We start from the raw sequence: 25,560 nt of genomic DNA on the forward strand, positions 1-25,560 counted from the left end.
TTAATCCATAATTATCTAGGGATAATTTAACTAACCATCGCCGATTTTTTTCTCACTAAAGCGACACATATCTCTCGCGATACAGACGCGGCGGCATGCAGCCATGGCGCGATCCATCGGCGATTCGGCCGCGACGCCGGCACGATCCATCGGCGATTCGGCCACAACGCGAGGCGCGGTGGCTACTGGCAATCCGGCGACGACGGCGTGGTGGTTCATCGGCCGATCGTCCTCCTCATTGTTGGTACCAATCCTTGAAGTCTGATTGCTAGATATATATTCTGATTCCAGATATTCTGATTCATGATCGCTTCTAAATCTCTGCTATCCTTTCCCCCTTTTGTAGTGAGCCAGGCGTACGAGAACCGTATCAATCATGGCAGAGGTTTCTGGGCTTCCGGCCGTAACCTGGAGGCAAACCGTCCAACGATGGCAGCTGCTCACACGGATCCTCGATCGACGATGGTGTCTAGTCAATGAATCACGGCCGCAACGCCCGGTAGAAACGCGTACTGCACCATGTCCTATGGTTATTTGATTTCAGGTTCAGAGCTAATATCGATCTGCCAAAAATCAGAGGCGACACCTAAGGCATTTGTTCCAACCTCCTAGAAAACTGAATAGATTCTGAATTTTTTAGCAATATATATATCTACCTCTTATTTCTTTTTCTTTATTTTTCGATCGACTAGTTGATTCTGAATCCTGTGAGCATGAGCTCATATATACCTCTTGTTTTTTGTATTTGTAGATGAATTTTGTATCATACTTCTAAATTTTGCTCGTGAAAAAGCATATAATACTGCACACATGAAAAAGCTATATATGGTTTATCTAAGTAATAGTGGTACATACTACTAAATCTAAGAAATAGTGTATATACTTATTTAAGCAGTATATGCATCATATATATACTGAAGAAAAAAAGAGTAGTATATGCAGATACTGAGCAAACAAGAAAGCAGTATTATCTCCTTTAGCGATGAGATGCAGTATATAGTGACCGAACAAAAGTATAGCAGCATATACTGACCAAATTAAGAAAACACTAGTATATGCTCCGTCAATACTAATGTAGTATATACTGGCCAGAAAATTCAAGAAAACAGTTACTCACGATAGGTTAAATTATGATAATCAGTTCATTTTCTTCTCTGCTTCATCTGTTTGCTTGTACTGCTTCGATTTTGACTCTGTTGCTTTGATTTTTGCTGGGGAAATTTCTAGGCGGAGCAATCCAAGATTCCCCACCCAAGCCGCCGCCGCCGCTCCGGTGCCCACCCTCCCGCCGTCACTACTGACTGCCTCTTGCAGAAGGCCGAAGGGGAGAGAAAGAGAGAGGGAGAGGGATATGAATCCGATTCAGTTACTGGGAGTCAAAGTGAACTTATATTCCTTTATACGGTGAGGTGAAGGCCTCAGCCACAGCCCACATGTTCGTGTCCAAGACTCCCGAGTCCAAGTCCAACTCTAAGATGTCTCATAATCTTATTCCGGTTAACACAGAAGTACAAAGGGGGGATTAGGGATCGATAGACAGAGGAGATCGATTTCGCCAGCGACCATGGCGGCAGCGGCTCTTCGGTCTCTGGCGAGCAAGAGTAGGATGGGCCTCCGCGCTCTACCCAAGATTCAGCCCCAGCCGGCGGCCACGGTTATCCCGCCAAGGTTGCTTAGCCATGGCGGCCTTCTCCGCCGGAAACACCTGACGCCGCCGCCGCCGCCGCCGCTCACCCCGTATCGTTTCTTCTCTTCCAGTGTTTCCGAGTCACGTGGCACGGTAAATGCTTCTCTCTCTTACTGGATCTAAATAAATGATTCTTTTTTAGATTAACCAAAATTAGTGCTCCCATCTGTACTCACGATAGGTTAAATTATGATAATCAGTTCATTTTCTTGTCTATCTAGCCATCTTGTTTTCCTGTGTTATCTTGACATAATTAGACAGGAGCTCTTCTTACGATTCTTATTGCTAGCACGGAGTATGATCCTTATTCGTGGGAAATTACTTGTTCTCATAAAAGTCAAAAAGAAACTGCTTGCTTGTAAGTTGTACCTTAATTCAAATATATTTTTTTATTGCCCAGAGTCCCTCGCCTAAGCAAGAATCTTCAAGAGCACCAAGGCAAACTGAGGAGGGAGAGGAGCTGTTTAGAATGCAAGATGAAGAGAAGCTTAAGCTACTCTCGTTGATAAAGAATCTTAAAGAATCGGAAGCTATCAAGCGAGAGGACCCATTGTAAGTGGGACAATACAAAGTATTACCGCAATCATATTCATAGATACCATTGCTAAATTCTATTTCGCAGTGGTATTTTGCAACTTGTCGATGATTGCGATAACCCTTAGCATATATTACTTGAATCCTATCCATTAATCTTTACTAGTACTTGTTAACTATCCATATTAATTCTTATATATATATTTTCTCACATTTAGGTTTGATATAACTATGAAGCTCGTGATTTCCTCGATGGCCATGTTACTTGTCTGGACTGTCTCAGACATACTATTGATGGAGTAAGATTTTTTTTTCCGATGCACTGATGTAATAAGATCCGTATGGGCACTAAGTGTAATAATTAGGTGTTCTATATATTCCGTTATTTGAACACTCGTCCTGTGGTTATTTATCTACTACTACGTAGTCATGCGTGATGTCTCAACAGCGCGATTTCACGCATGAATTCTCTCAACAACGCGATTTCACGCATGAATTCTCTTGGATGGTCCCTTTGGGACTACTCCAGATGGCGGTGTATTTTAGCACTCGAGATTGTTAAGAAATGAGAATGAAATCGTGTGACAAAATCATTGATGGTATTCTGATGTGTTATCCCAGTGTCTTGCCCCTACTACTGGTTCAGTTCAAAGATGAGTTAGGCATAATTTGTATTAAATGACTAGTTTTGTCTTCTCTGCTAGGCAAAACTATAGAATATTGGACTTAACCGAGAAAGTTCTGGGCTTTTAACTACGCTGATACAAGCGAAGATGATGAATTTACTTCCTTGCATGACAGAATTTATTTTCTTGCCGGAGATCGAATTTAACCGATACAACCCAAACTTAAAACTAAGAACTCATCGGGTTGATACTAGTCCCGTCGGAATAAAGGTGACGATGCGCCGAAAGCAATTGCATTGATATGTGGAGATAGATTACAAAGACTCCGGGTGTAATCTGGGTGTACATGTTTATACTCTCGGGGTGTAATCTGGGTGTACATATTTATACTCTTGGGTTGAGACTAGTCCGTGACGATGCGCCGAAAGCAATTGCATTGATATGTGGAGATAGATTACAAAAACTCCGGGTGTAATCTGGGTGTACATATTTATACTCTCGGGGTGTAATCTGGGTGTACATATTTATACTCTTGGGTTGAGACTAGTCCGTGACGATGCGCCAAAAGCAATTGTATTGATATGTGGAGATAGATTACAAAGACTCCGGGTGTAATCTGGGTGTATATATTTATACTCTCGGGTTGAGACTAGTCCTAATCGAATACCATACAAGTTTTATAGAAATAAAAGAAAAAAATACTAGTCCTGATTGAACATTAGACAAAACTTTCTAAAGATAAAAAAAAGTTATTAAATTATTTTTGAACTCCGTCTCTTAAGAATAAATCTCTCATCGGCTAAAGGATTGTATTAAGTTTTGGTGTTACTAGAAAAATTGCCCATCGTTGCAACGGGTAAAGGCTATTTTAATTTTATTACTGTTATACGGTTTAGTTAAGGTGAAATTTACTGTGAGAATTTGCTTTGATATATTATTTTCTAGAAAATCATGAACTGCAATTAGGAGTTCGATCATCGCTTGGATATATTATTTTGTAGAAAATCATAAGCTGCAATTAGGAGTACGATAAATCTAAGTTAACATGCAAGTTTTTCTAAAAAGATATTTCTTATACGACTCCTCCTGTATTTCCAAAAGCGAACAAACTTAAAACTCGACTCAAATACATATTTGAATTTCCAAAAGTAAACGAACTTAAAAACCGACTCATACACGGATGACGTACCAAAGTATCGATAAAAACATCTTCACATCTTCAACTTTTATAATAGTAGAGATAAAAGGCTATAGCTAACTTTTTTAGAAGAAAAAAATAGAGCAGGTTTCAGATGGAGTAAATTCGTATTTTTAAACCCACTTAGATAGTAAGGGCCTGTTTAGTTGGCAAAAAATTTTGCCCCTGCATATCACATCGGATATACGGACATACATTTGAAGTATTAAACGTGGTCTAATAACAAAATAAATTACAGATTCCGCTAGGAATCTGAGACGAATTTATTAAGCCTAATTAATCCGTCATTAGCAAATGTTTAATGTAGCACCACATTGTCAAATCATGGCGTCATTAGGCTTAAAAAATTCGTCTCGCAATTTCCCGGCGAATTATATAATTGGTTTTTCTCTACATTTAATAGTCCATGCAATGTCCAAACATTTCGATGTGACAGCGTGAAAAATTTTATTTGGGAACTAAAGAGGCCTAAATTCGTTTTTGGGCCTGTTTAGTTCGTGAAAAGAAAAATTTTTGAGTGTTACATCGGACGTTTGACCGGATGTCGGAACGGGTTTTCGGACACGAATGAAAAGCCTATTGCATAACTCGCCTGGAAACCGCGAGACGATGTGAGTTACTGTAGCACTTATGGCTAATCATGGACTAATTAGGCTCAAAAGATTCGTCTCGCGATTTCCCCCCTAATTGTGCAATTAGTTTTTTAGTGTATCTATATTTAATACTTTATACATGTATCGAAAGATTCGATGTGATATTTTGGAGAAAAGTTTTTGAAACTAACATGGCCTTTACCGACAAGTCAGCCCACCCCAGACCCAGTTCGGCCGTCAACTCATCTGATCCAGATCGAATCATCGAACCACTTCGGAAAACAGAAAAAAAAGAGGAAAAAACCGATCATAAAAAAACACTCGAAGAACACAAACACTCGCCCCGATCCAAACCCGAGAGGGGACAAGCCCACGCGCGAGAGGCGAGATCCAACCCCAACCCCAACCCGAGCCACCAGAGGCCGACCAGATCCACCCCCGCAGCCAGCGAAGACGGCGGCCACGGCGGCGGTCAGGATGCTGCCGGATGGCGGCGCCGACGACGAGGAGCGGTGGCTCGCCGAGGGCATCGCCGGCGTCCAGCAGAACGCCTTCTACATGCACCGCGCCCTCGTAAGGCCCGCCAAACCCTAGCTCCCTCGGTCTGTGACTGCCCCCTCTCGCTTATCATCTGCCCCGATCGGCAATTCGTGCGCAGGATTCGAACAACCTCAAGGATGCGCTCAAGTACTCGGCGCAGATGCTCTCCGAGCTGCGGACCTCGCGGCTCTCGCCGCACAAGTATTATGATCTATGTGAGTGTTTCTTATGTGTCAGGATTCCTCAGTGCGCCCAATTTTGGCTGTGGTTTCAGCTGGGATTTGATGGGGGTTTATTGATTTTGCTGCAGATATGAGGGCGTTTGATGAGATGCGGAAGCTGGAGATGTTCTTCAGGGAGGAGACCCGTCGTGGCAGCTGCTCCGTTGTTGATTTGTATGAGCTTGTGCAGCATGCTGGCAACGTACTGCCCAGACTGTAAGACTAATGCACCCCTTGTCAGGCATAAACAGCTGTTAACTTTGTGTAATTATGTGCTGTTAGCTCTGTTTTACTTGCTCTGTGAGGTTTCTGGAGCCGACTTTGTGGTGGGTATTGCAGTCCTGTAGATCATTACAACTCGATACGATCTAGTAATAACTTGTAGCTACTAGATCAATGGAAGAACTTGGTACTTCGATAGTTTAACTTTCAAGTAACTTTAACTTTGTTGAAAAGACTAGTTTGAAGTTTGAACTACTGTATATTTACTTGGTACAACTGAACTTAATTAGTCTTATTGCTTGACTATCAGTGCTCATACCAGTAGACATTATATAAGCCATATCATTCAATTGCCGACATGGTTCAAGAAGGTGCTAGAGAGTTGGAAGGGCTGGCGCCTAGGTCAAACCAACTAGTCAAACCCAAGAAATTAGTAAGTATATTACTTAAATTCAGACAATATAACACTAAAATAGCAACAAAACACCACCCAAGGTAGGTTAGCCACCTAAATGCACCATCTAATGCCTAATCACGATGACTACCCGGTGCCTAGCACCGACTTTAGAACACTGATCCCTGGTGATTTTACTGTGACCAACTTGAATACACTTGTCACACCTGAATGTGAGGCCAACGGTTAATCATGCTTGCATGTACAATGGGATGTGATTTTGACTCATTTGAAATTGCTGAAGAACTGTTATGGTATGAACCTGATTTGGTGTTGTTCATGTCCTAGCTATCTCCTCTGCACAGTAGGATCTGTGTACATTAAATCAAAAGAGGCTCCTGCGAAAGACGTTCTTAAAGACCTTGTTGAAATGTGTCGAGGCATCCAACATCCTCTTCGTGGGCTTTTCCTAAGAAGCTACCTATCTCAGATAAGCCGAGACAAACTGCCAGATATTGGTTCCGAGTATGAAGGGTAATGCACTCCATGCCATGCTGTTTAAATGTTCAGTAACTGAAGATAAACTAATGTTTCATATGTATGTAAAATGTTGTCTTATTCTACAACATTAATTTGGCATTCATATAGTACCTTTTGAACAGGCTGTAATCACAAAATCCAAATGAAAGGGAACTGATAGACAAATTAATGTTAAGTACGTAGTTCCCTTGCTCTTCGTTTTGAATCGTGCATGCTATGGTGTAGGCATTGATTCTGTGACTTCCTGTGCATTAATTCATTTATTTGTCATCGCTGCTCTATCTATCTCATATATAATTTACCAATCCTTATTTAGGACCAACTGTATATTGGAAGTCTTAACTATTGCCACTTTGCCAGTAGCGCTGCTTGATCATGTATCAGTACACTAGAGGCAACATGAAGTTCAATTCACTTTATTATATCTGGGAGTTAGGACATGCAGAGCGCAAAAGTGTTTTGTCCTGAAAGTATATGCTACTTCACATTTATGTTATTCTCTTTTACAGTACCTAATTGTTTCTTTATACCTGCCTTTTGCAACTTTCATCACACAGGGATGCTGACAGCATTAACGACGCAGTTGAGTTTGTTCTTCAGAATTTCATAGAAATGAACAAACTCTGGGTCCGAATGCAACATCAGGTTTGATTCAGCTTGCAACTTGAAGCTTTTTTTTTTTTCCTTTTCAAGCTGAAGTCTGAGTACAAGTGCTGCGATGCTTTCCCCTACCATGCATTTACCGCATTAGGTTTCTGCGCATGCATACATTGTTTCCCATGCTGTTCATGAATACAAGCTTTTATCACAGATGTCACCTCTAGGAAGCTCAAGATTATCTAACCAGATAATAACTTAAACTGGCCTTGATGATTATGGTTTGCAGGGCCCTGTTCGAGAGAAGGAGAAGCGGGGAAAAGAAAGAAATGAACTGCGTGATTTGGTAATCATCAATTACATGTATTCCCTACACTACATGTTCTTTGGTGTCATTTCAATGACATTACTACTGTTCTTTCTTTTTTCTAGGTAGGCAAAAACCTTCACGTTCTAAGCCAGATTGAGGGTGTTGACCTTGACATGTACAAAGAAACTGTCCTTCCAAGGATATTAGAACAGGTCTGCAATTAGATTTGTTGACAAATTATAAAATGATCCATGATTCTACTGGAAGCTGAAGAAGAAATATATTGGCAGGTGGTTAATTGTAAGGATGAACTTGCACAATTCTACCTGATGGACTGCATAATACAAGTCTTTCCAGACGAATACCATTTACAGACATTGGAAACATTGTTGAGCGCATTTCCGCAACTACAGGTTGGCATGTTTATGTTATTTTAACTTGATTGTTCTCTGCATATCGTTGCATGTTAGAAATTAAACACTGATGTGGATGATTATAATGTGACATATTTAGTTGATTGTGTCAACCAAATGAGTTAACTACCAAGTCATCCTTATGTCTTTGTCTGCTTGATCAATTTGATTTGCACTGCCTGATGTTCTATTAACTACTCCACCTGTCTCAAAATACAACTCAATCAGGGAATCAACTCAAGCGAGTCAGATTCACTTTTAATCTGCGCATGCTAGTAGCTTTACGTAGGGTCTTCGACCGTGTCAGTTGTTCACTTGCTACTTTGTTGTAAAATGTGACTAGTGAACTTGACACATAATTTTGCAAAAGGCTTTATCATGTACATGTAGTACATTTTGTTCTGTCATGATCTGTAGTTTAAGCTGCATTTAACACAAAAAACCACAACCGTAGAATAAATAAATACAACTCAGTGTATATTTTGATATATAAGAATCGGGATGTAATTTTCTGTCCAATTTTCACTGCGATTGTTACTTACTCATTACTATTTTGTGGCAGCCAAATGTTGATATCAAAACCGTGCTGTCTCAACTCATGGACAGGTTATCAAGCTATGCTGCCGCAAGTCCTGAAGTAAGCACTCACTAAACCACTTCATCATGGTAAAATTTGCGTATACTATTGACAATCATGAATTGTACAGGTATTGCCAGAATTCTTGCAAGTTGAAGCTTTTGCAAAGTTCAGCAATGCTATTGGAAAGGTAAAACTTATTCTGCAATTTTTATCACTCTTTCTATTTCGTATTTTCTTGCAATACTATGAGTTGGCATTTCATCTGAAAACAACTCTGTGCACATTTATGAGGTCGAAAGGATCCTTAGAGTATAACTTTGTCTTTTTTTTCTTGCTCCTTGCTCAAATTATACAGTTGTTGCGTGCTGTATTATGGTATTACTGTCAAAACTGAAACTAGTGATCTATGATTCATTTGGCAGGTGATAGAGGCCCAAGTTGACATGCCAGTTGTTGGTGCAGTAACTTTATATGTATCACTTTTGACATTTACTCTCCGTGTGCATCCGGATCGGCTTGATTATGTTGATCAAGTGTTGGTAAGCCTTCTTGTGTAGGGGAAAAAAATCTCCTAACTCTATAGTATATGTGCATGTAATTTCTGTACTTTATATATACTTTCTCCACAATCTACGAATGATCCTTGAGTGGAAGTGGTGAAGAGTAGAGGAATGAAAATATATGAAGTAATATATATTAGGATGTCTAAATAGTCTTCATGGAGTATGCGCCACAGCCACTCCCTTGGTGATGCCTCTTATGTCATGTATTATTGCGCTTTTTAGCTCATGTTAAGTTTAATGTTGGACAGGGTGCATGCGTAAAGAAACTTTCAGGGAATGCAAAACTTGAAGATAGCAGGGCAACAAAGCAAATTGTTGCACTTCTCAGTGCCCCCCTGGAGAAATATAGCAATATTGTTACTGCATTAGAGCTCTCAAACTATCCTCGGGTTATGGATTACCTTGATAATTCTACAACAAAAGTTATGGCTCTTGTAATAATTCAAAGCATAATGAAGAACACGACTTGCATATCTACTTCTGACAAGGTAACTTTTTGACATCATATTTTTGCTTATTGTCTTGTCAACTACTATGGGAATCATCATGTAATTCTGGACATCATTATTTTGCAGATTGAAGCTCTTTTTGATTTAATTAAAGGTCTTATAAAAGATATGGATGGGGCTCAAAATGACGAGGTAATATACACGCTTCATTCTACAATTTTCTTTGGCTTGTTATATTGTTTCTGCTGCTGTTCAACTGAATCAGCACACACAATATTCTATTTTCTTATCAAGTTTACCTGTTATATTGCTTAGCTTGATGATGAGGATTTTAAGGAGGAACAGAATTCTGTGGCGCGTCTTATTCACATGTTGCACAATGATGACCATGAAGAGATGTTGAAGGTACACTTGTATTCTACTGAAGTTGATTAAATGATGCAGAATTATTTTGTGCTCATTATGTTCTCACATTTTAGTAACTTCGTTTCGTGATGGTTACATACTCACTGTTAGGAATATTTTTATGTCCATTTTTCACATCTATGCTGTTGGTATCCAGCGATAGCAACGTGCTGACAGAATATGAAGCTAGTGTTTGCCCCCAATAAAAAGGTTAAGAAGAATATTTTATTAGGTCATGTCTTTAGAACCTAAGTAAAAAGTCCATATCATGTTCATGCTGGTTGCAAAATGGATAAGTCGCAGCAATAGCCTATCCAATGCTAAAAATACAAAACCGGGCATTAACTTTTGTATTTATGTTTCTGGAACTGGACAGAACTTACTGATCAGGTTGAATGTCTGAACACTTGATCATTTTGAAAATGCTAATGGCAAATACTTGTTGATCTTTCAGATATTATGCACCGTTCAGAAGCATATACTTCAGGGAGGTCCCAAGCGGCTACCTTTCACTGTGCCATCCTTAGTATTCTCTGCTCTCAAGGTTTGTCTTACAACTACATTTGGACAGTACGATAAACTAAGTAATCTTCTCATTTCGTATTTCTATTATAGATAATGCTTCTAAAAAAAATATCTAGTTGATCAAGATTCTTTGTAGGGGCCGTTTTGATAAACCAATAATTTACCGTATCTGACATCTGTTTTTAGATAATAATGGGAAATCGTGGCCTTTGCTAACCACTGACATATGTTAGCCAGATATTGGCTATGTACTCTGCTTAATTCTGGTATAATAGTTATTCTAATTTTAGGCTTCTAATCCGTGGAGAATCTGTCCTGCCTGCAGTTGGTCCGAAGATTACAAGGTCAAGATGGTGATGTAATAGGGGAGGAAGTTCCTGCAACGCCTAAGAAAATATTTCAGATCTTGCATCAGGTCCCCACCCCCTTCCCCTGGCTAATTTCTTTTTAGATGTGTTTTGGAGTTTCACTTAAAAACTCTGATAAAATATCACAATTTTTTACACACTATCAACTTTGAAACTGTTGGAAAAAGATATAATATTGTTAATAATTGTATGCTGGATACATAAGTGTGAACTGTTTTATCCAACTTCCTCTAGCACAGAAACTCTCCCTGGCTTGATTTACTTGCTTGCATAAGGATGAGGGCTATAAATCTGTTGATGGGGATATTGTTCTCCCTCATCAATGTTCTCATCATTTTTTTCATCCGCAGACCATTGAAGCTCTCTCATGTGTTCCTTCTCCTGAACTGGCTCTCAGATTATATCTGCAGTGTGCAGAGGTATTGCTGTAACAATTGATTTATGCTTTCCATAACTCTGCATATCATGTAACTACCTTTCATATTACAGGCGGCCAATGATTGTGATCTGGAACCGGTTGCTTATGAGTTCTTTACTCAAGCATTCATCTTATATGAAGAAGAAATTGCGGTATAAGCCCTGCGTTGCCCTTCCTTGTGCACATCCATTTTGTCACATTACTTCAATTGAGTTATTTGATATAACCCCCGGATCATATCATAAACACATGCAATATGCATTCCAACACTAGGGTCAATAGCTCATTTTATAACTCTATACGATTTTCGACCTACAATGTTTGCATGCTACATGCAGGATTCAAAGGCTCAAATCACTGCAATTCATCTTATAATTGGAACCCTTCAACGGATGAATATATTCGGGGTTGAAAATAGAGATACCCTGACTCACAAGACAACAGGGGTAACAATTACTATGCTGTTTCCTTATTGAATTATGTTTTTCTCTTCTCTCTCTCTCTCTCTCTCTCTCTCAAATCAGTCTCTTCTATGCACATAATAACATCCTGCTGAATAATTGTGCAGTACTCAGCAAAACTTCTAAAGAAGCCTGACCAATGCCGAGCGGTTTATGCATGTTCACACCTTTTCTGGACTGACGACCAAGACGGAATAATGGATGGTGAAAGGTAAACTTCTAAGCATACTGATTTGTTGAAACTTGTAGACTAGTTATGCCATCCGTAATTTTCAACTTTTAGTTCGTTCTTGCAAATGAAATGTTAGGACCTTCCTAATGATACGGAAACAAGTCTATTATAATTTTGTGGTGAGTCAAACTGTTTTAAAAGATCACAAGGTAGATAAAACACAGCTGCAGCTGTCAGCAACAGCAGGTGCACACGCAAGTACACAGCAAACTTGCAATATCCTTTTGAGTTTCCCATGGTTATGTCAATTATTCATGGGAACAAAAGGCACTACTATATATTCATTATCCTTGAATTATATTCTTGTATCTATGAAAACTGACAAGTTTTTATTTGTTGCTTCTTTGAATTGTTGTTCCAGGGTCCTCCTTTGTTTAAAGCGTGCCTTAAGAATTGCAAATGCCGCTCAACAGATGGCTAATGTAACAAGGGGAAGTAGCGGATCTGTCGCGCTATTTATCGAAATTTTGAACAAGTAATCTCAAGACCTAGTCTGATATATTCTCTTGTGCATATGATTGCTATTGTTGTAATCCACATGCTTCTATTATTTCCAGGTATTTGTACTTCTTCGAGAAAGGAATTCCAGAGATCACGAACACTGTAATCCAGGATTTGATTGAATTGATTAGGACAGAGAAGCAAAGTGAGAACACTGTAGCTGATCCATCGACAGAGGCCTTCTTTGCAAGCACTTTACGTTACATTGAATTCCAGAAGCAGAAAGGTGGGAGCATAGGTGAAAAATATGAGCAAATAAAAACTACCTGATTGTGCACTAAGTCAAAACAAGAACAGCGTCACGACGTGTTGTTTTTGTCTCGAGTCATATTTGCGGAAGTTCAGTGAAATACAAGCCATTGGTCTCAGCTGCCTCTGGCCTAAAGGATCTTTGCATCTGTTGTTATTTGTGCATCTTACGCTCAAAGCGGGGCCTCCCCTCCATTTTGTGACATGTTTGGGTTAGTCAGGTGGCAATAAGCTTTACCCTTGGGAAGCTCAGATCTGTACAGCGCAACTTGTGTACCAGAGTATCATTGTTGTATATCCTTTTTCTTTCTTTTCTTTTTTTGTCAAAGAACAATTTTAGGGTTCTAACTTTTTTAACTTTGGAGGTACATATTTCTATTTATCTGGCTGGACCTTTTGCTTAATTCATAGCAATGAAGGCGTTGAATTTGAACTATGTTCCGAAGTATGAACTGTTTGTCTGAGACCTTGTGAGCTGACGGACCTACACAGACGATTAAGGTTACAGAGTTTTACCTTGTCCGGTAGCCTTTTCAGAGCTCCAATACACGCCAACGATCGATTAGGCTAAGCTCAACATTGTTAGGGACCAGATATTCGAAGATCAAGCAACACATTTCATTAACTGTTGATAGAACAGGCAGCAATCTAATAATGGAAAGTTGCTGTGTAAATGAAACCTATTTGTGCAAATCACAATTTCATAAGCTAGATTAGGCTAAACTCAACGTTGTTAGGGACCAGACCTCTCCAGATGTTCGAAGATCAAGCAACATATTTCATTAACTGTTGATGGAACAAGCTGCTATCTAACAATGGGAAGTTGCTGTGTAAATGAAACCTATTTGTACAAATCACAATTTCATAAGCTGGAAAAACGTACTAGGTGGGATTTGGGAAATGAGTTCCCTTGTATGTTTCCTTGTGCTTCAGCTTTGCTGATACAGCTAGCTAGAAGCTAGTCAGTTCTATCGTTGCCAATTCCCAGGGAGAAAAAGGACAATGTCCTCTCTGACTACCATGTCTTCTCGTTGCATGAAATGCAAATTTGCACAAAATCTCTGTTCATCTATAAGATGCTCTTTGGCTTGATCACGATGAGGTATACACCCTTGAATACAAAGTTCTCAGTTTTTTTTTCTTTCTTGCTCTATATCCCCTCCAGATAAAATCAGCACTATTTAGCATCAACACAAACTAATCCGCAAGGTGCCAGATATAATGAAGATATAGTACAAAATATGACCTGCCATGTCACCAATCATGAATTGAGCTGTACCATATCATCCAAATTCAATACCTAATTGCTGATTTTCTTGAATAGTATTTGGTAATAAACTGTTCTCATCTTTCATCTCAATTTCAATGGTCTCTGAGTTTATGATAACCCTGCATAGTCCAAGATGGCCTCCATTAACAAGGTCACAATTCTCATACAAACCATCAGCTGGTGGCATGTTCAACATGCAAGATTTTGGCAACATGATCCTTTTCCTTTCCTGAAGGTGGTTTTCCTTAACTGTCAGCACAAGGCGGTGTTTCCTCCCTAGTAATTCAGAAACATATTCCATATCACCCATAGCCAAAGCATGGCGAACACGACTAGAAGAAACCTGCCCCTTGTCGCTTGAATTTACGGAGGTTGTAACTCCATTATAAGATCTAGCTGTGTCCATGACTGACCGTACAATAAATGCACTTAAACCAAATTCTTCACATAGTTTCACTAGCTCAGCTGCATCGCCAGATGCCCTGTAGCCAAATCTGTAGTTTTCACCTGTCATAATAACAAACAAAGCTATATTGTAAAAGGTTATGACAATACAGTAAGATAGTGCACCTACAAGAGAAGACAACATGTTTCTACCTGCTACAACACCTTGTATTTTAAGATCCCTTGATAACCTCTCAACGAATTGCCGTGGAGTTAGGTACCTGACCTTTGAAAACTCAACTTGATATTCAATAGGCACTACATTCTTACAGTATGGAGCCCAAGAGGTGAGCACTCGCTTCCGATCACACCGAGCAACTATAGGAGGCCTGCATGAAAGGAAAGCAGTCATGAATTGCCACAAGCAAGGCACTCTGTTATTTGGGGCTAATGATTACCAAGGGAAATTATGAATAGCCTCTTTTACACTCACCTATACTCCCAGCCAAGAACCTCAGCAATTCCCACAAAAGAAAGAAGAAAGGGAGTTCCTGCCTTAGAAGCATACATTGCCAATTCTCGATGGCCAATGTGAAGGGCATCAAACTTTCCCAAGGCAACTATCCCATCTGAAACATGCATTGAATACCCAATGAAAATCTGGTTTAATCCTAGCCTCATGCAAGATTTGTGCAGAGTTTTCTAAGAAAGTATATGTGCAGCCTTAGAAAAGGACATGAGCTGCCCATAATAGATTTGGCATGCAATTATCACTTACTGGAGGTGCATGGTATAGGTTTTACATGCAAAATAAGCACACAAGTATGAAACTTAAATAATCTGAAGAAAAAAAAACATAGTGCATACCAATCACACAATCTTGATCTTCCCCACAATCTATTAGGAGCTTTTCTTTCACTAAATCTTCATTGTTCAGACTGATCCCTGACTGTCCAAATGAGCTGAAAGTTGCCAACGAGCATCTGTTTTGCCCTTTGTTCATGCCTAGAAGCTTGCTTTGACTGCAGTATCTACAAGTGTGTAAGAGAAATTTTAAAGTTTTAAATGAGAAACCAAGTTCACATTATTAAGCATTTACAGCAGTAAACATAAAAGATCGACTCTTATTGATGTGATTATAAACCATAGCTTTATGCGAGGTCTGTAAGAGAGAAATAAAATCCTGAAATCTTAGGATTACCAGTGGGAAAAATCATATGGCAATACCGCAATAGTGAGCCTTACGTGGGGAACACGTCAAATATACGGCCTCATCTTTTCGCTTATGCTTATCAACCAAAATTTGAATTTTCAACCTTAAATTTGGAGTTGATTTTGAGGTTTTTTTATCAAAGTTTATTTTTCAGTCTTTGCTTTTAGATCGCTAAGAACACGTAATATAAAAGTTTTATTCACAAATTATTTTTCGTTTGCAAATATCCGATGGGCACAGTTGTTCCACATAATCTCTTTAATTTTAATTGGCTTCACCTGCCAACAGGCTAGACTTGGGCAAGATATACTTCTTGCCTGACGTTAGAAAGTTCCGCACAAGTTTAACGTTACACTTACTAAACCAGTAAAATGCAACAAGCCACCCGCAACTTTGAGCCATGAAAGTGCTTGACATGGAGACATGCTAATTTAACTCCTTTCATCCTCGCAGCTAATTCGAAATTCTAGCTTTTGCCCATCATCTGCTAGAAGCTCAAAGTATCTAGACTGAAATATCCAAAATTAGAATTAATGTACATTGTCAAACCCGGAAAGGTGGTAAGACAAGCACAAAGAACTGTCCGAATGCTCCAAGCCTCCAACCAACCATAGCAAAGCTACTAGCTGTCAAAGTTAACATTTCACTGGCACGAGATTGAACAGGCTCAACGATCCAAAGTTGCCAGTCCTAATCCATACTATATAAAGTGTCCTAATCGATTAATCCCTTTCCTAAGATGACGGCATCATCACTTACCCCCAAAACGCACAGGCGTTTCATCGAACAGCTTGCGAGCGCAGGAGCAATACTCCCAATCCCAACCGAGACAAGGAGGACAAGGAAAAGGGAACAAGAGACAGCAGGGAGCTCGCTACCTGAAGCGCCGGCATGGTGGCGGCAGGAATAACCGCGGTGCCCCGGCGACCACCGCGCGCTGGCCCCAGCCCCGGCCACGCGAACGGGAGCGGGAGCGGAAGCCGAGGAGAGGCCGCCAATGGGGCGCGGCCGGGGACGTCGGGGAAGGGGAAGGGGAGCGGAAGGTGCATGAGAGCGCTCCTGCGGCGGCGGCGCCCCTCTCCATATCCTCACTTTGATGCGCCGTTGGCTTCTCGCTCGCCGCTTTGCTTCGCAGGCGGCGTCGGCGGCGGCGCGTCTCTCCTCTCCTCCGCTTGCTGCTGCTGCTGGCAGTCACGCACGCGGCACGCGTCACGGGCGAGCTGCCTGCCCGTTAGATGAGGGTGTGTTTAGTGACCTTGGTTATTTCATAATCTAAGGGTCTGGATCTGTTCAGAGAACTTAAAATTACGAGAAGTTGTTACTTCTAATAATACAGCGGAGCGATTTTTCAGTTTATGGCTTCTAATTTATTTTCTGAATTTTATAACTACAACTTATCAGAATCCGAACGAAAATCTGGACCGTTTGGTGTGTGCGCGTGGGGTTCTTGTTCTGGAAAAATTTTCAGCTAACAAAAGCTCCCTTAAACATGTCTCAAGGCTGTTGTGTTATAAAGTTGCGGAAAAAAAATAAAGTTGCTGAAAAATGATATGCAAAACCAAGTTTTTATTTCGAAAGTAGAGATGATGGATCAGATATTAGAAAGTTGAAGATTTAATGAAAAGGTATTATTAAGAAATGTTGATGAAGTTTCATTTTTTTTAAAAAAAAAATGGTGCCTAGAAGTTTGATAAGCATCATGTCAGTTGAAACTACTCTTAATATTGATGGCTCGATTAACACTAGTTTTAGAAGTTAGGACAATCTATACTTAATTTTATAGTTGACTAGAAAATGTCTATGTTTTGTTATAGATAAAAAAATATATTATAATATCATAGCATAATATTATTTTATCAAGCATGTAATTGTTTGCTTATTTGCATATATGGTATTTACTTGAATCAAATATTAGAATATTCTACAGTATCAGAAAATATCAAGCGGCAATTTATAAAAACCGAAGAAGCACAAGTAGAATAACAGATTTACTCCCATCACCATCGTAGTTTTTTATATGGAGTATATAGTTGTATGTAAATGAAACTCGAGCACTCGACCATTAGTTGAGGGACGTAAAGTGGACCTTTTTGCACTTAACGCAAACAGGCCCAAACCAAGCATGCACCGCTAGGACATCCGGTCCGACAAAAACAATGGCCCATTCTAAGCTATAAACCCTAGCGGCCTAGCCCAACAAAACCTCTCGCCTCGTCGAGTACGGGAGCTTGTTCACACGCCTCCTCCCCTACGACGCCGGCGATGGGTAAGCGGAAGCAGCGCGGCGGCGGCGGCGGTGGCGGGGGAGCAGCCACGGAAGGCGGCGCGGCCACCGGCGGCGGCGCCGGAGGCCACAGCCCCTCCACCGTGTTCGTCTCCAACCTGCCGTACACCTTCAAGTCCTCCGATGTAAGCGCAAGCCGAGCCCCAATCCCAAAGCCTTATCCCCTGCGAAGCTATGCGGCTAGCATTTTTTTGCTGTTTCGGTCTGCGAGGCTGTGATACGCGGTGTGTATTGCTGTTTTTTTTTAGCTCGAGGCGGTGTTCAGCGAGGTCGGGCCGGTGAGGCGATGCTTCATGGTCGCGCCGAAAGGTATGAGAATTCAGTGACAGTGAGTTCAATGGCTGTTTAGCAGGGAGTAATTTGGTTGTGTTTGTTTCTAATGCAGGGTCAGAGACGAGCAGAGGCTTTGGGTTCGTGCAATTGTAAGTTTCATTGCTTGCTTTTCTGGTTGTTTTCCGATGGAAATGTGTTTCCCTTTCCTGTCACAATTCCAGAATTCGAGAAGTGATTTTGACCGTGAGTAGTGTAATGCTCTAGTGAGCAAATTGTTTAATGCTAAGCGGAAATTCATTTATTCAGTGTCTCTAGTGATGGTGTCTGGTTAATACCAGCCTATCAGGTCCCTCACAGAAGTTAGCCCCAAACCGATAGTTCTTATTACAAGTATGTTACTGCACGAAGCTTTCACCATATGTTATGTACTGTACTAATGCACAAACCAAATCACAAGAGGTTGGTTTAGCTCGATCTTTTTGTTTCTCTTACAGATGTGTCGTGTGATTATTCATGTAGGAATATCTTTCTGCAGAAAATATATAGGCATAAGGCATAAAACTGACGCGTAATCTTTTATACATTTTTGACATATTTACATTGATACAGTGCAACTGTTCAAGATGCTGAGCGATCTATTCAGCAAAAGGATGGATTCTCTGTTGCTGGTAGAAAAATTAGAGTTAAGCTAGCAACGCATCGTGCTCCACTGAAGGAACGTTTACAGAAGAAGGAGAATGGTAAATTTCTATTTCTGGTATTTGGTTCTGAATTTCAATTGATTGAGATTTTGATTGCCTGGCTGTTTTTGCTTGTAAGCCGTGCAAGCCAAGGATGCCGATGCAACAAATGAAGCCAAGGATGCTGATGCAACAAATGAAGCCAAGGATGCCAATGCAACAAATGAAGCAGATGCTACTTCTACTGCAAAACACAAGGAGACATCTCATAAAACAGATACAGGTTTGAAAGGAAAATTGTTCGATTCCAACACTGTTTCCATTCCTAAATTTTATCAATGCTTTAATTTTCTGATTCATGGTGTATTACTGAACCAGAACCACTACAGTTGTTGAAAAAGGAAACTACACTATCAAAGGAAGTCAGCATTTCCAATACTGCTAAGGTGAAAAGCTCAGAAAAGCAAAGGTGTGGACTCAAATATTCTATACCATCAAGCCATAACATTACCTAAAAACAATTTAAGTAATTATGCTGATTTTTCCCCCATCCCATTCTAGTTTGGTTTCCATAACCTCACAAAATTCTTAGTTTTTTCATGGATATATGCTTTAATTGTTTATTTTTCATCCAGCATGACATTTGTAATTGCTTGTGATGAAGGGTTGCAAAAACTGTGATATTCGGTGGTCTTCGAGACTTTGCTATGGCGAGTGAAGTATTTCGTCTAGCTGGAGAGATTGGCACAGTTGTATCTGTTAGCTATCCACTTCCAAAAGAGGAAATGGAGCTCCATGGTATGACTTATTAAGTTTTATCTCATTTTCCCAGTTCCTGCTGTACACACAATTATTCTCCTTTAATACCACTAGCATGTGGTTCTTGAAACAGTATAATTTATGGAATGGCTGTCATTCTCAACAGGGCTTGAACGAGATGGATGCACAACAGATGCAGCAGCTGTACTTTTTGCCAGTGTCAAATCAGCTTGGGATTCGGTTGTTCACTTGCATCGTAAGGAGGTCAAGGGAGCAGTTGTTTGGGCTCGTCAGCTTGGTGGAGAGGTATCTTCTTGCATTATATTTACCTTGATGTGCTGCCATTACTTCATTATTTTAGCTTGATAGACTTGTTCTATTCTACAATTAAACAAACTTCAAATACTTCCGTTTTTCTTCCACTTTTTGTTTACCAGTGTAGTAGTGCATGTGCACACATTTAGTTTCTCCTCAAAGCTACATATAATTATCCTTATGTTCTAACCTAAGGTGGCTATCATGAATTAGTATGGTAATTTAAAACGGATGGGTATGTGCTAATTAAAAATGGGTTGGAACTTCAAATTCTGGAGTCTCAAACTAACAATAACTTTCTGCTGCTGTGTCTCCTGGCAACGTCCTGAATACCACATATATTACAGATCTCCTGACTACAGTTTCAAATATAGTTAGTTACAGTGTCCTGTAAGACCTGCAATAAGTAAACTAGATATTTTACCAGAACCAACATAGTGCCTGTTCATTGCAATGGATCTAAACTAAATATTATAAGTTCTAAACTAGAAAAAAGTTAGTATCCCCAAATTTTAAATATTGCATACATAGTTCACATTAGATCAGATGGTGACATGCAATCGTTCACAAAAGGCACTACTATATTATTCATCATAAGATACTACCATCACCACCGCTAACTCCATTTTTGTATCTGTAAAAGATGTACAAGCCTCTAGAGATTGATTAGTCAGTGAGTTAATCAAGCTTTTCTCACTTTCAGTTAGAAAGATCCTAATATTATTCCGTGAATGACACAATAGATATGCTACCGCTTTGTCTCCACTTATAATCTACTACTACTATCTTGCATGGCTACAATTGCAGCTGTGAGAATAGGTGGGTAGGAGATAGAATGAGATTACTTAAAATCCTAATTTTCAGTTGTTGTGTGTCCCCCTTCTTCACAAGAGTTGCATGGTGTTTATCTGTACTCTGGAACCACTATCATATGTTTCTCTTTGGCTATTTCCCCAGTTACCTGCAGTTGTTTCTAACTTGCTTGCTATACAGGGCTCAAAGATCAGGAAATGGAGAGTGATAGTCCGGAATCTACCATTTAAGGTGCTTGATTGAATGCAAAAGTTCACTTGTTCCAAGCTTTGTTTCCTAGAAGAGATAAAACAGAGGCTATATGTTTTTGTTTTATTGTTGCAGATTACAGTAAAGGAGATCATGGATATATTCAGTTTAGCAGGATTTATATGGGATGTGTCCATTCCACAGAAGTCTGATGACGGGTATGTTTCGCGTTGAATCCTTTATTTCTTCAGCAGTTTAAGCAAATTGCAAGATATGATAACTCTGTTGCATTCATTCTTCTACAGGGCATCAAAAGGCTTTGCTTTTGTGTCTTTCACACGTAAACAAGATGCAGAAAATGTCAGTGCCCTATTCAGTAAGAGCAAAAAAAAAAAAATCTTTGGAAGTCCTAATATTTTATATTTTTTTCTCTTTAACAGGCTATAAAAAATGTTAACGGAAAAGTAGTTGCAAAGAGAACTGTAGCTGTTGATTGGGCTGTTCCAAAGAAAGTATACACTGTTGCTGCAAAATCCAGCACTAAGGATGATGGTAAATATATAGACTTTTGTATCAATTATTTTAATTATTGCCTTCGTTCATCCTGTGACCTGCAATATCTTTATGTACTCCAACGATATTCTTAACAGCTATTTTAACATGGACATTTGGCTTTTGGCAAAGGTACCATGTCATTTCGTTGGTATGGTTTCTCAGGCAACAGATAAACGGTGGTTCATGTTGTTCAAAATGACCAGCTGGCTTCTTGTTTAAAAACTAAATATTTGTTTTAATACACCGTGTGCCCTCTTAAATCCTGTCAATTCTTTGTGCTTTCTGAACTACTACTTTGGAAGCTGAAATATCATGAACTTGCTGTACCTACAGAGCTGGCAAATGTATCAGACAGAGGCAGTGACGAGGAGTCTGAAGATAATCTTGTTGGAGAAGATGATAGCTATGAACTTGAGCAGGAGACTTCCAATTGTCCTGCTGATGATGATTTCAAAACTGAAATGGATATTTCAAGAAAGGTTCTTGAAAATTTGATCAAGTCATCTGAGAGGGCTGAACCATCTGGCAATGAGGGTTCTGATATTGATACAGACACAGAAACAGAACAAGATACATCAGAAAAGAAACAGAAGCAGACCCATTTACCTGCATCTGTACCTGCAGCTGACAAGTTAGAAAATTCTAAACGTGTGGCACAGGAGGAAAACACCCTTCCTGCCACAAAATTCAAGAAACAAGACGCTGGGCTGGATAGGACATTATTCATAAGCAACCTTCCTTTTGATCTAAGTAATGAGGAGGTAACAGAGCGCTTCTCAGCATTTGGGAAGGTTGAATCTTTCTTCCCAGTTCTTCACAAACTCACAAAGTATGTTTCACCATCTGTTAGAACATCATATTTCCTTTATTTCCTGCTGTTGTATCAACCAGAGGTCGTTTGCATGTACACTCATTAATGCATGTTTTTGTGCTATCTATACAGGAGACCTAGAGGAACTGGTTTTCTGAAGTTCTCTACACCAGAGGCAGCTGATGCAGCAGTTTCTGCTGCCAATGCTGCTCCTGGATTGGGAATTTTTATAAAGAGCAGGGCTCTTAAGATAATGAAAGCACTGGACAAGGAGTCAGCTCACAAAAAGGAACTTGAGAAGGCAAAGAATGAGGTGGAGGATCGACGTAACCTATACTTGACTAAGGTAACCTTTTTACTAGAGCCTCCCCCCTCCCCCCTCCCTTCCCCCCTCTCTCACTCTCTCATCATCTCTTAAATCAATTTTCCTATCTCAAATTCATTGTTGCGGCAGGAAGGTGAAATACTTGCTGGGACGCCAGCTGCAGAAGGTGTATCCGATGCTGACATGAATAAACGTAGTTGGTAAGAGTTGATCTTTTCCTTCTTTCTGTGCACCATTAGATCACCCTACAGCTAGTACCAATATAGCCAATGTCTTTTGACAAGAAATATAGGCAAAGTGTTGGTTCTATTATATTGGTAAATGTCCACTGTACATGTGTGTTAATGTTTCTCTGGGAATAAACAGCTATGATAGATGCAATTTTTATAATTCATTGGCAGCATGTGGTGTCTCAAACCTTTTCTATAATAAAAAGGTGTCTCTGTACGGCAGATGAAACTATTGAATCATAGTCTTTTTCCATTAATTTTATTTTGTCAAGTATTTTTCAATTGTTTCTTCTATAATATGTATTTAGTTTTTTTATTGAATGTCCAGTAATCTTTCTTAAGATGGAGTTTTATTATGCTCTCAATCATGGGCTCATGGCCAAAGGATCATGTGAACAATGCTCACGAAATCTTTGATTTTGTCATGTAGGTTAGCTAGAAGAAAAGCGGAAATGCTCCAGTCTCCAAAATTTCATGTGTCCAAAACAAGGCTTATCATCTACAACCTGCCAAAGACTATGACCATTAATGATGTAAAGAAGCTTTGTAGAGAAGCAGTTATTTCTCGTGCTCACAAGCAAAATCCCGTCATCCGAAAGGTTTATTGGGTTTTCTTTATTCAACCTCTGTTTTATTCTATTTCTAGGTATCTTTATAATGCTTATGCATGTGCATTTGTCTTGAACAGGTAAATATTCTGAAAAATGAAAAGAAGAGCAGCAGTACTGCACAGAAACATTCCCGTGGTGTAGCCTTCGTAGATTTTCAAGAACATGAGCATGCTCTTGTGGCTCTAAGAGTCCTAAACAATAACCCTGGTACTCTTTTCTATACCAAATGCTTCTAAGTATTGTTTTGTTGCAGCCATGCTGTCTAACTGCCTCATCGTCTCACTTACTTTCTAATGTGCAATATGTCTTTTCTCTGAGAAGAATGTGATGTGTTAATCTTGCCTATTGCATAATGCTGCATCCTTGGATTGCATGGAATCACTGTATCACTTGTTCATGGCTTCGCGCTACCTATCTGTGCTGTTTCTTGTCCAATCATGAGCTTTCTGTGTCTTTGAGCTGCTGTTAGCTCTAGCTGCAGTTTTCACTTTTCCTCAGTATGCAGATCATCAGAGACATACTATACCCTTAATGTCTTCCCTTCCTTTCTAGTAGTAACTAGCATTTGCTTGTTTGCTGCTGCATTTTTTTTTAGTGTTGTCTGTTTATCTCCAGTTACATTGTTGTTTTTTGTCATTTGCAGAAACTTTTGGTGCAGAACGTCGTCCAATTGTGGAGTTTGCACTTGAGAACGTTGAGAAAGTGAGACTCCAGAAAATTTGGAAGGACCGCCGTGATAAGTTGCGAGAAGCTGCGCAAGATAAGGCGAGGCCTCTGGGAGATCAGTCTGCAACTGATGGCCCTGATGCAAATAACAGAAGGGCTTTCAACAAAGGGAACAAGAGAAAATCACACGATAGATCATCTAAGTTACCCTACGCTGGTGAAGGGCCTGCAGAGGATCTTTCGGCAGCTGGAGATGGTGGCACTGTGGAAAGTATGGTTGAAGATAAAAGAAAGGATCAAAGGCCTGCAAAAAGAGCACGAAAGTCAAACAAGGGAACCACCGCGTTGGATGGAGATAGACAAGATGCAACACCAACCGCTGATAGGAATGTAAGTAATATTGGACCTTTTGTTTTTCGGCACCACAAAATTATCGATCTCGATGAAGCGAAGTAGTTTAACATAGTCTCCGTTTTGCAGCGAACTCTGTCGAGTAAACATAATCCGGCAGATGCCCTGGCAAAGAGGAAAAACAGAAATGATAGTCATTCGGAGCAAAAGAGAGGAAGGGCTCAAAGAAAGACCAAGAAAGAGCTGGCTGGGGAAGGAAGCGTGGATAAATCGCTGGTGGAGCAATATCGTTCCAAATTTTTGCAACATGGTCTGAACAAAACCAAAGGATAATTGAGTGTGATCATCGTGGGGAGAACAACATGGTGACCCGGACCAGCTTGTCAAAAGGCTAAAATGTTTCCAGAGAACTTTCCACAAACTTTGCAGCCCCACCATTGGTCTGCCAAAATTTTGCTTGCTACATTTTGGTTGTTTTGTCCCACTCTTGTCGATCTTGACCCTTGATGACAGTGGCTGATGGTCGTTGGAGCCATCTATTATGACCATTTGAATGGGAATGCTTATGTATACAGAAACGCGCTAGTTTAAAATGGTACGATATGTGCTGCTTCCTGTGATTGGCCTGTCCATGATGGTGAATGGTCATTTACCCATTTGATTACTGCGAGGTGCACTGACACAGTTGGATTGATTGCGTGGTTGCGTGTTATGGACGTGACGTGGTTTTCCTGGGTATTCTTTTCGCGTTGAGACTGGTGTCTTAATGCCCTCAGTTTGTATGTTTCTTGTGCAATTGGTGTTTGCCTCATTGGATATTGTAGATTAGGATGTTTTTCTGGTATTTGCCTAACCTTTTATGCTATTCTCGCCATCAATACCGTTTCTTCTCCTTGTGATCTAAGATATGGAAGGGGTAACAACAATGGTTGAGACAACGAATGGTTATGTGCATTTGACAAACTTTTCAAGCACCATGTTCTCCCTTGTCTAAATTTGGCCAAGTTTCTGTGTCTTTTGACGTGGACCGCATTCAACGCCGGTGCTTGGTTGATGACTCCAATACGTTTCAGAAACCACATAGGAGTATTTGTGATTCAAGTTTTGATGGGTTGTTACCACGTCCAGAATGTCACCTGCGTGATGGAATTCACCACTAGTAGTACTATCTTACCGAACCAACAGATGTACGTTCGTACAACGAT

At 40.0% G+C, this 25,560-nt stretch overlaps 4 protein-coding genes across 4 annotated transcripts; 3 read left to right on the plus strand and 1 right to left on the minus strand.

Annotated features, from left to right (window-relative positions):
* Positions 1 to 1,273: 1,273 nt before the first annotated feature.
* Positions 1,274 to 2,614, plus strand: LOC127765861 (uncharacterized). Its single transcript, XM_052290824.1, has 3 exons — positions 1,274 to 1,780; positions 2,088 to 2,239; positions 2,440 to 2,614. Exons 1-3 carry the CDS (start codon positions 1,565 to 1,567, stop codon positions 2,522 to 2,524), a joined length of 453 nt encoding a protein of 150 aa, XP_052146784.1. The 5' UTR covers positions 1,274 to 1,564; the 3' UTR covers positions 2,525 to 2,614.
* A 2,280-nt stretch (positions 2,615 to 4,894) lies between these two features.
* On the plus strand, positions 4,895 to 13,062 carry LOC127766206 (vacuolar protein sorting-associated protein 35B). Its single transcript, XM_052291288.1, has 22 exons — positions 4,895 to 5,211; positions 5,297 to 5,393; positions 5,489 to 5,615; positions 6,364 to 6,549; positions 7,113 to 7,200; positions 7,442 to 7,498; positions 7,585 to 7,674; positions 7,753 to 7,875; positions 8,438 to 8,512; positions 8,583 to 8,642; positions 8,878 to 8,994; positions 9,267 to 9,506; positions 9,594 to 9,659; positions 9,783 to 9,872; positions 10,327 to 10,416; positions 10,723 to 10,812; positions 11,116 to 11,184; positions 11,255 to 11,335; positions 11,522 to 11,629; positions 11,752 to 11,855; positions 12,238 to 12,351; positions 12,434 to 13,062. Exons 1-22 carry the CDS (start codon positions 5,116 to 5,118, stop codon positions 12,645 to 12,647), a joined length of 2,382 nt encoding a protein of 793 aa, XP_052147248.1. The 5' UTR covers positions 4,895 to 5,115; the 3' UTR covers positions 12,648 to 13,062.
* LOC127766207 (FAD synthetase, chloroplastic) lies at positions 12,926 to 16,718 on the minus strand. Its single transcript, XM_052291290.1, has 5 exons — positions 16,372 to 16,718; positions 15,148 to 15,311; positions 14,774 to 14,909; positions 14,494 to 14,669; positions 12,926 to 14,403 (listed from the first exon to the last, which is right to left on the minus strand). Exons 1-5 carry the CDS (start codon positions 16,575 to 16,577, stop codon positions 13,910 to 13,912), a joined length of 1,176 nt encoding a protein of 391 aa, XP_052147250.1. The 5' UTR covers positions 16,578 to 16,718; the 3' UTR covers positions 12,926 to 13,909.
* A 1,004-nt stretch (positions 16,719 to 17,722) lies between these two features.
* LOC127768008 (uncharacterized) lies at positions 17,723 to 24,975 on the plus strand. The gene is made up of 19 exons (XM_052293509.1): positions 17,723 to 17,902; positions 18,026 to 18,086; positions 18,163 to 18,199; positions 18,660 to 18,790; positions 18,870 to 19,013; positions 19,109 to 19,199; positions 19,395 to 19,528; positions 19,656 to 19,795; positions 20,798 to 20,848; positions 20,942 to 21,024; positions 21,112 to 21,166; positions 21,247 to 21,358; positions 21,695 to 22,190; positions 22,305 to 22,518; positions 22,627 to 22,697; positions 23,158 to 23,326; positions 23,416 to 23,545; positions 23,982 to 24,394; positions 24,485 to 24,975. The coding sequence occupies exons 1-19, from the start codon at positions 17,756 to 17,758 to the stop codon at positions 24,686 to 24,688; spliced, it is 2,883 nt and encodes a 960-aa protein (XP_052149469.1). The 5' UTR covers positions 17,723 to 17,755; the 3' UTR covers positions 24,689 to 24,975.
* Positions 24,976 to 25,560: the final 585 nt, after the last annotated feature.

The sequence above is a fragment of the Oryza glaberrima genome, chromosome 3, assembly GCF_000147395.1.
Source record: "Oryza glaberrima chromosome 3, OglaRS2, whole genome shotgun sequence".
In the NCBI taxonomy this organism is placed as follows: Eukaryota; Viridiplantae; Streptophyta; class Magnoliopsida; order Poales; family Poaceae; genus Oryza; species Oryza glaberrima.

Coding starts and splice junctions, on each gene's coding strand:
- LOC127765861 (XM_052290824.1), top strand. CDS start 1,565: ATGGCGGCAGCGGCTCTTCGGTCTCTGGCGAGCAAGAGTAGGATGGGC. Junction 1,781..2,087: donor TTTCCGAGTCACGTGGCACG/GTAAATGCTTCT, acceptor TTTATTGCCCAG/AGTCCCTCGCCTAAGCAAGA. Junction 2,240..2,439: donor ATCAAGCGAGAGGACCCATT/GTAAGTGGGACA, acceptor TCTCACATTTAG/GTTTGATATAACTATGAAGC.
- LOC127766206 (XM_052291288.1), top strand. CDS start 5,116: ATGCTGCCGGATGGCGGCGCCGACGACGAGGAGCGGTGGCTCGCCGAG. Junction 7,876..8,437: donor GCGCATTTCCGCAACTACAG/GTTGGCATGTTT, acceptor ATTTTGTGGCAG/CCAAATGTTGATATCAAAAC. Junction 10,417..10,722: donor TAGTATTCTCTGCTCTCAAG/GTTTGTCTTACA, acceptor TCCTGCCTGCAG/TTGGTCCGAAGATTACAAGG.
- LOC127766207 (XM_052291290.1), bottom strand. CDS start 16,577: ATGGAGAGGGGCGCCGCCGCCGCAGGAGCGCTCTCATGCACCTTCCGC. Junction 14,670..14,773: donor GTTCTTGGCTGGGAGTATAG/GTGAGTGTAAAA, acceptor CCTTTCATGCAG/GCCTCCTATAGTTGCTCGGT. Junction 14,404..14,493: donor AATACAAGGTGTTGTAGCAG/GTAGAAACATGT, acceptor TTATTATGACAG/GTGAAAACTACAGATTTGGC.
- LOC127768008 (XM_052293509.1), top strand. CDS start 17,756: ATGGGTAAGCGGAAGCAGCGCGGCGGCGGCGGCGGTGGCGGGGGAGCA. Junction 22,519..22,626: donor GTAACCTATACTTGACTAAG/GTAACCTTTTTA, acceptor TTGTTGCGGCAG/GAAGGTGAAATACTTGCTGG. Junction 23,327..23,415: donor AAAATCCCGTCATCCGAAAG/GTTTATTGGGTT, acceptor TGTCTTGAACAG/GTAAATATTCTGAAAAATGA.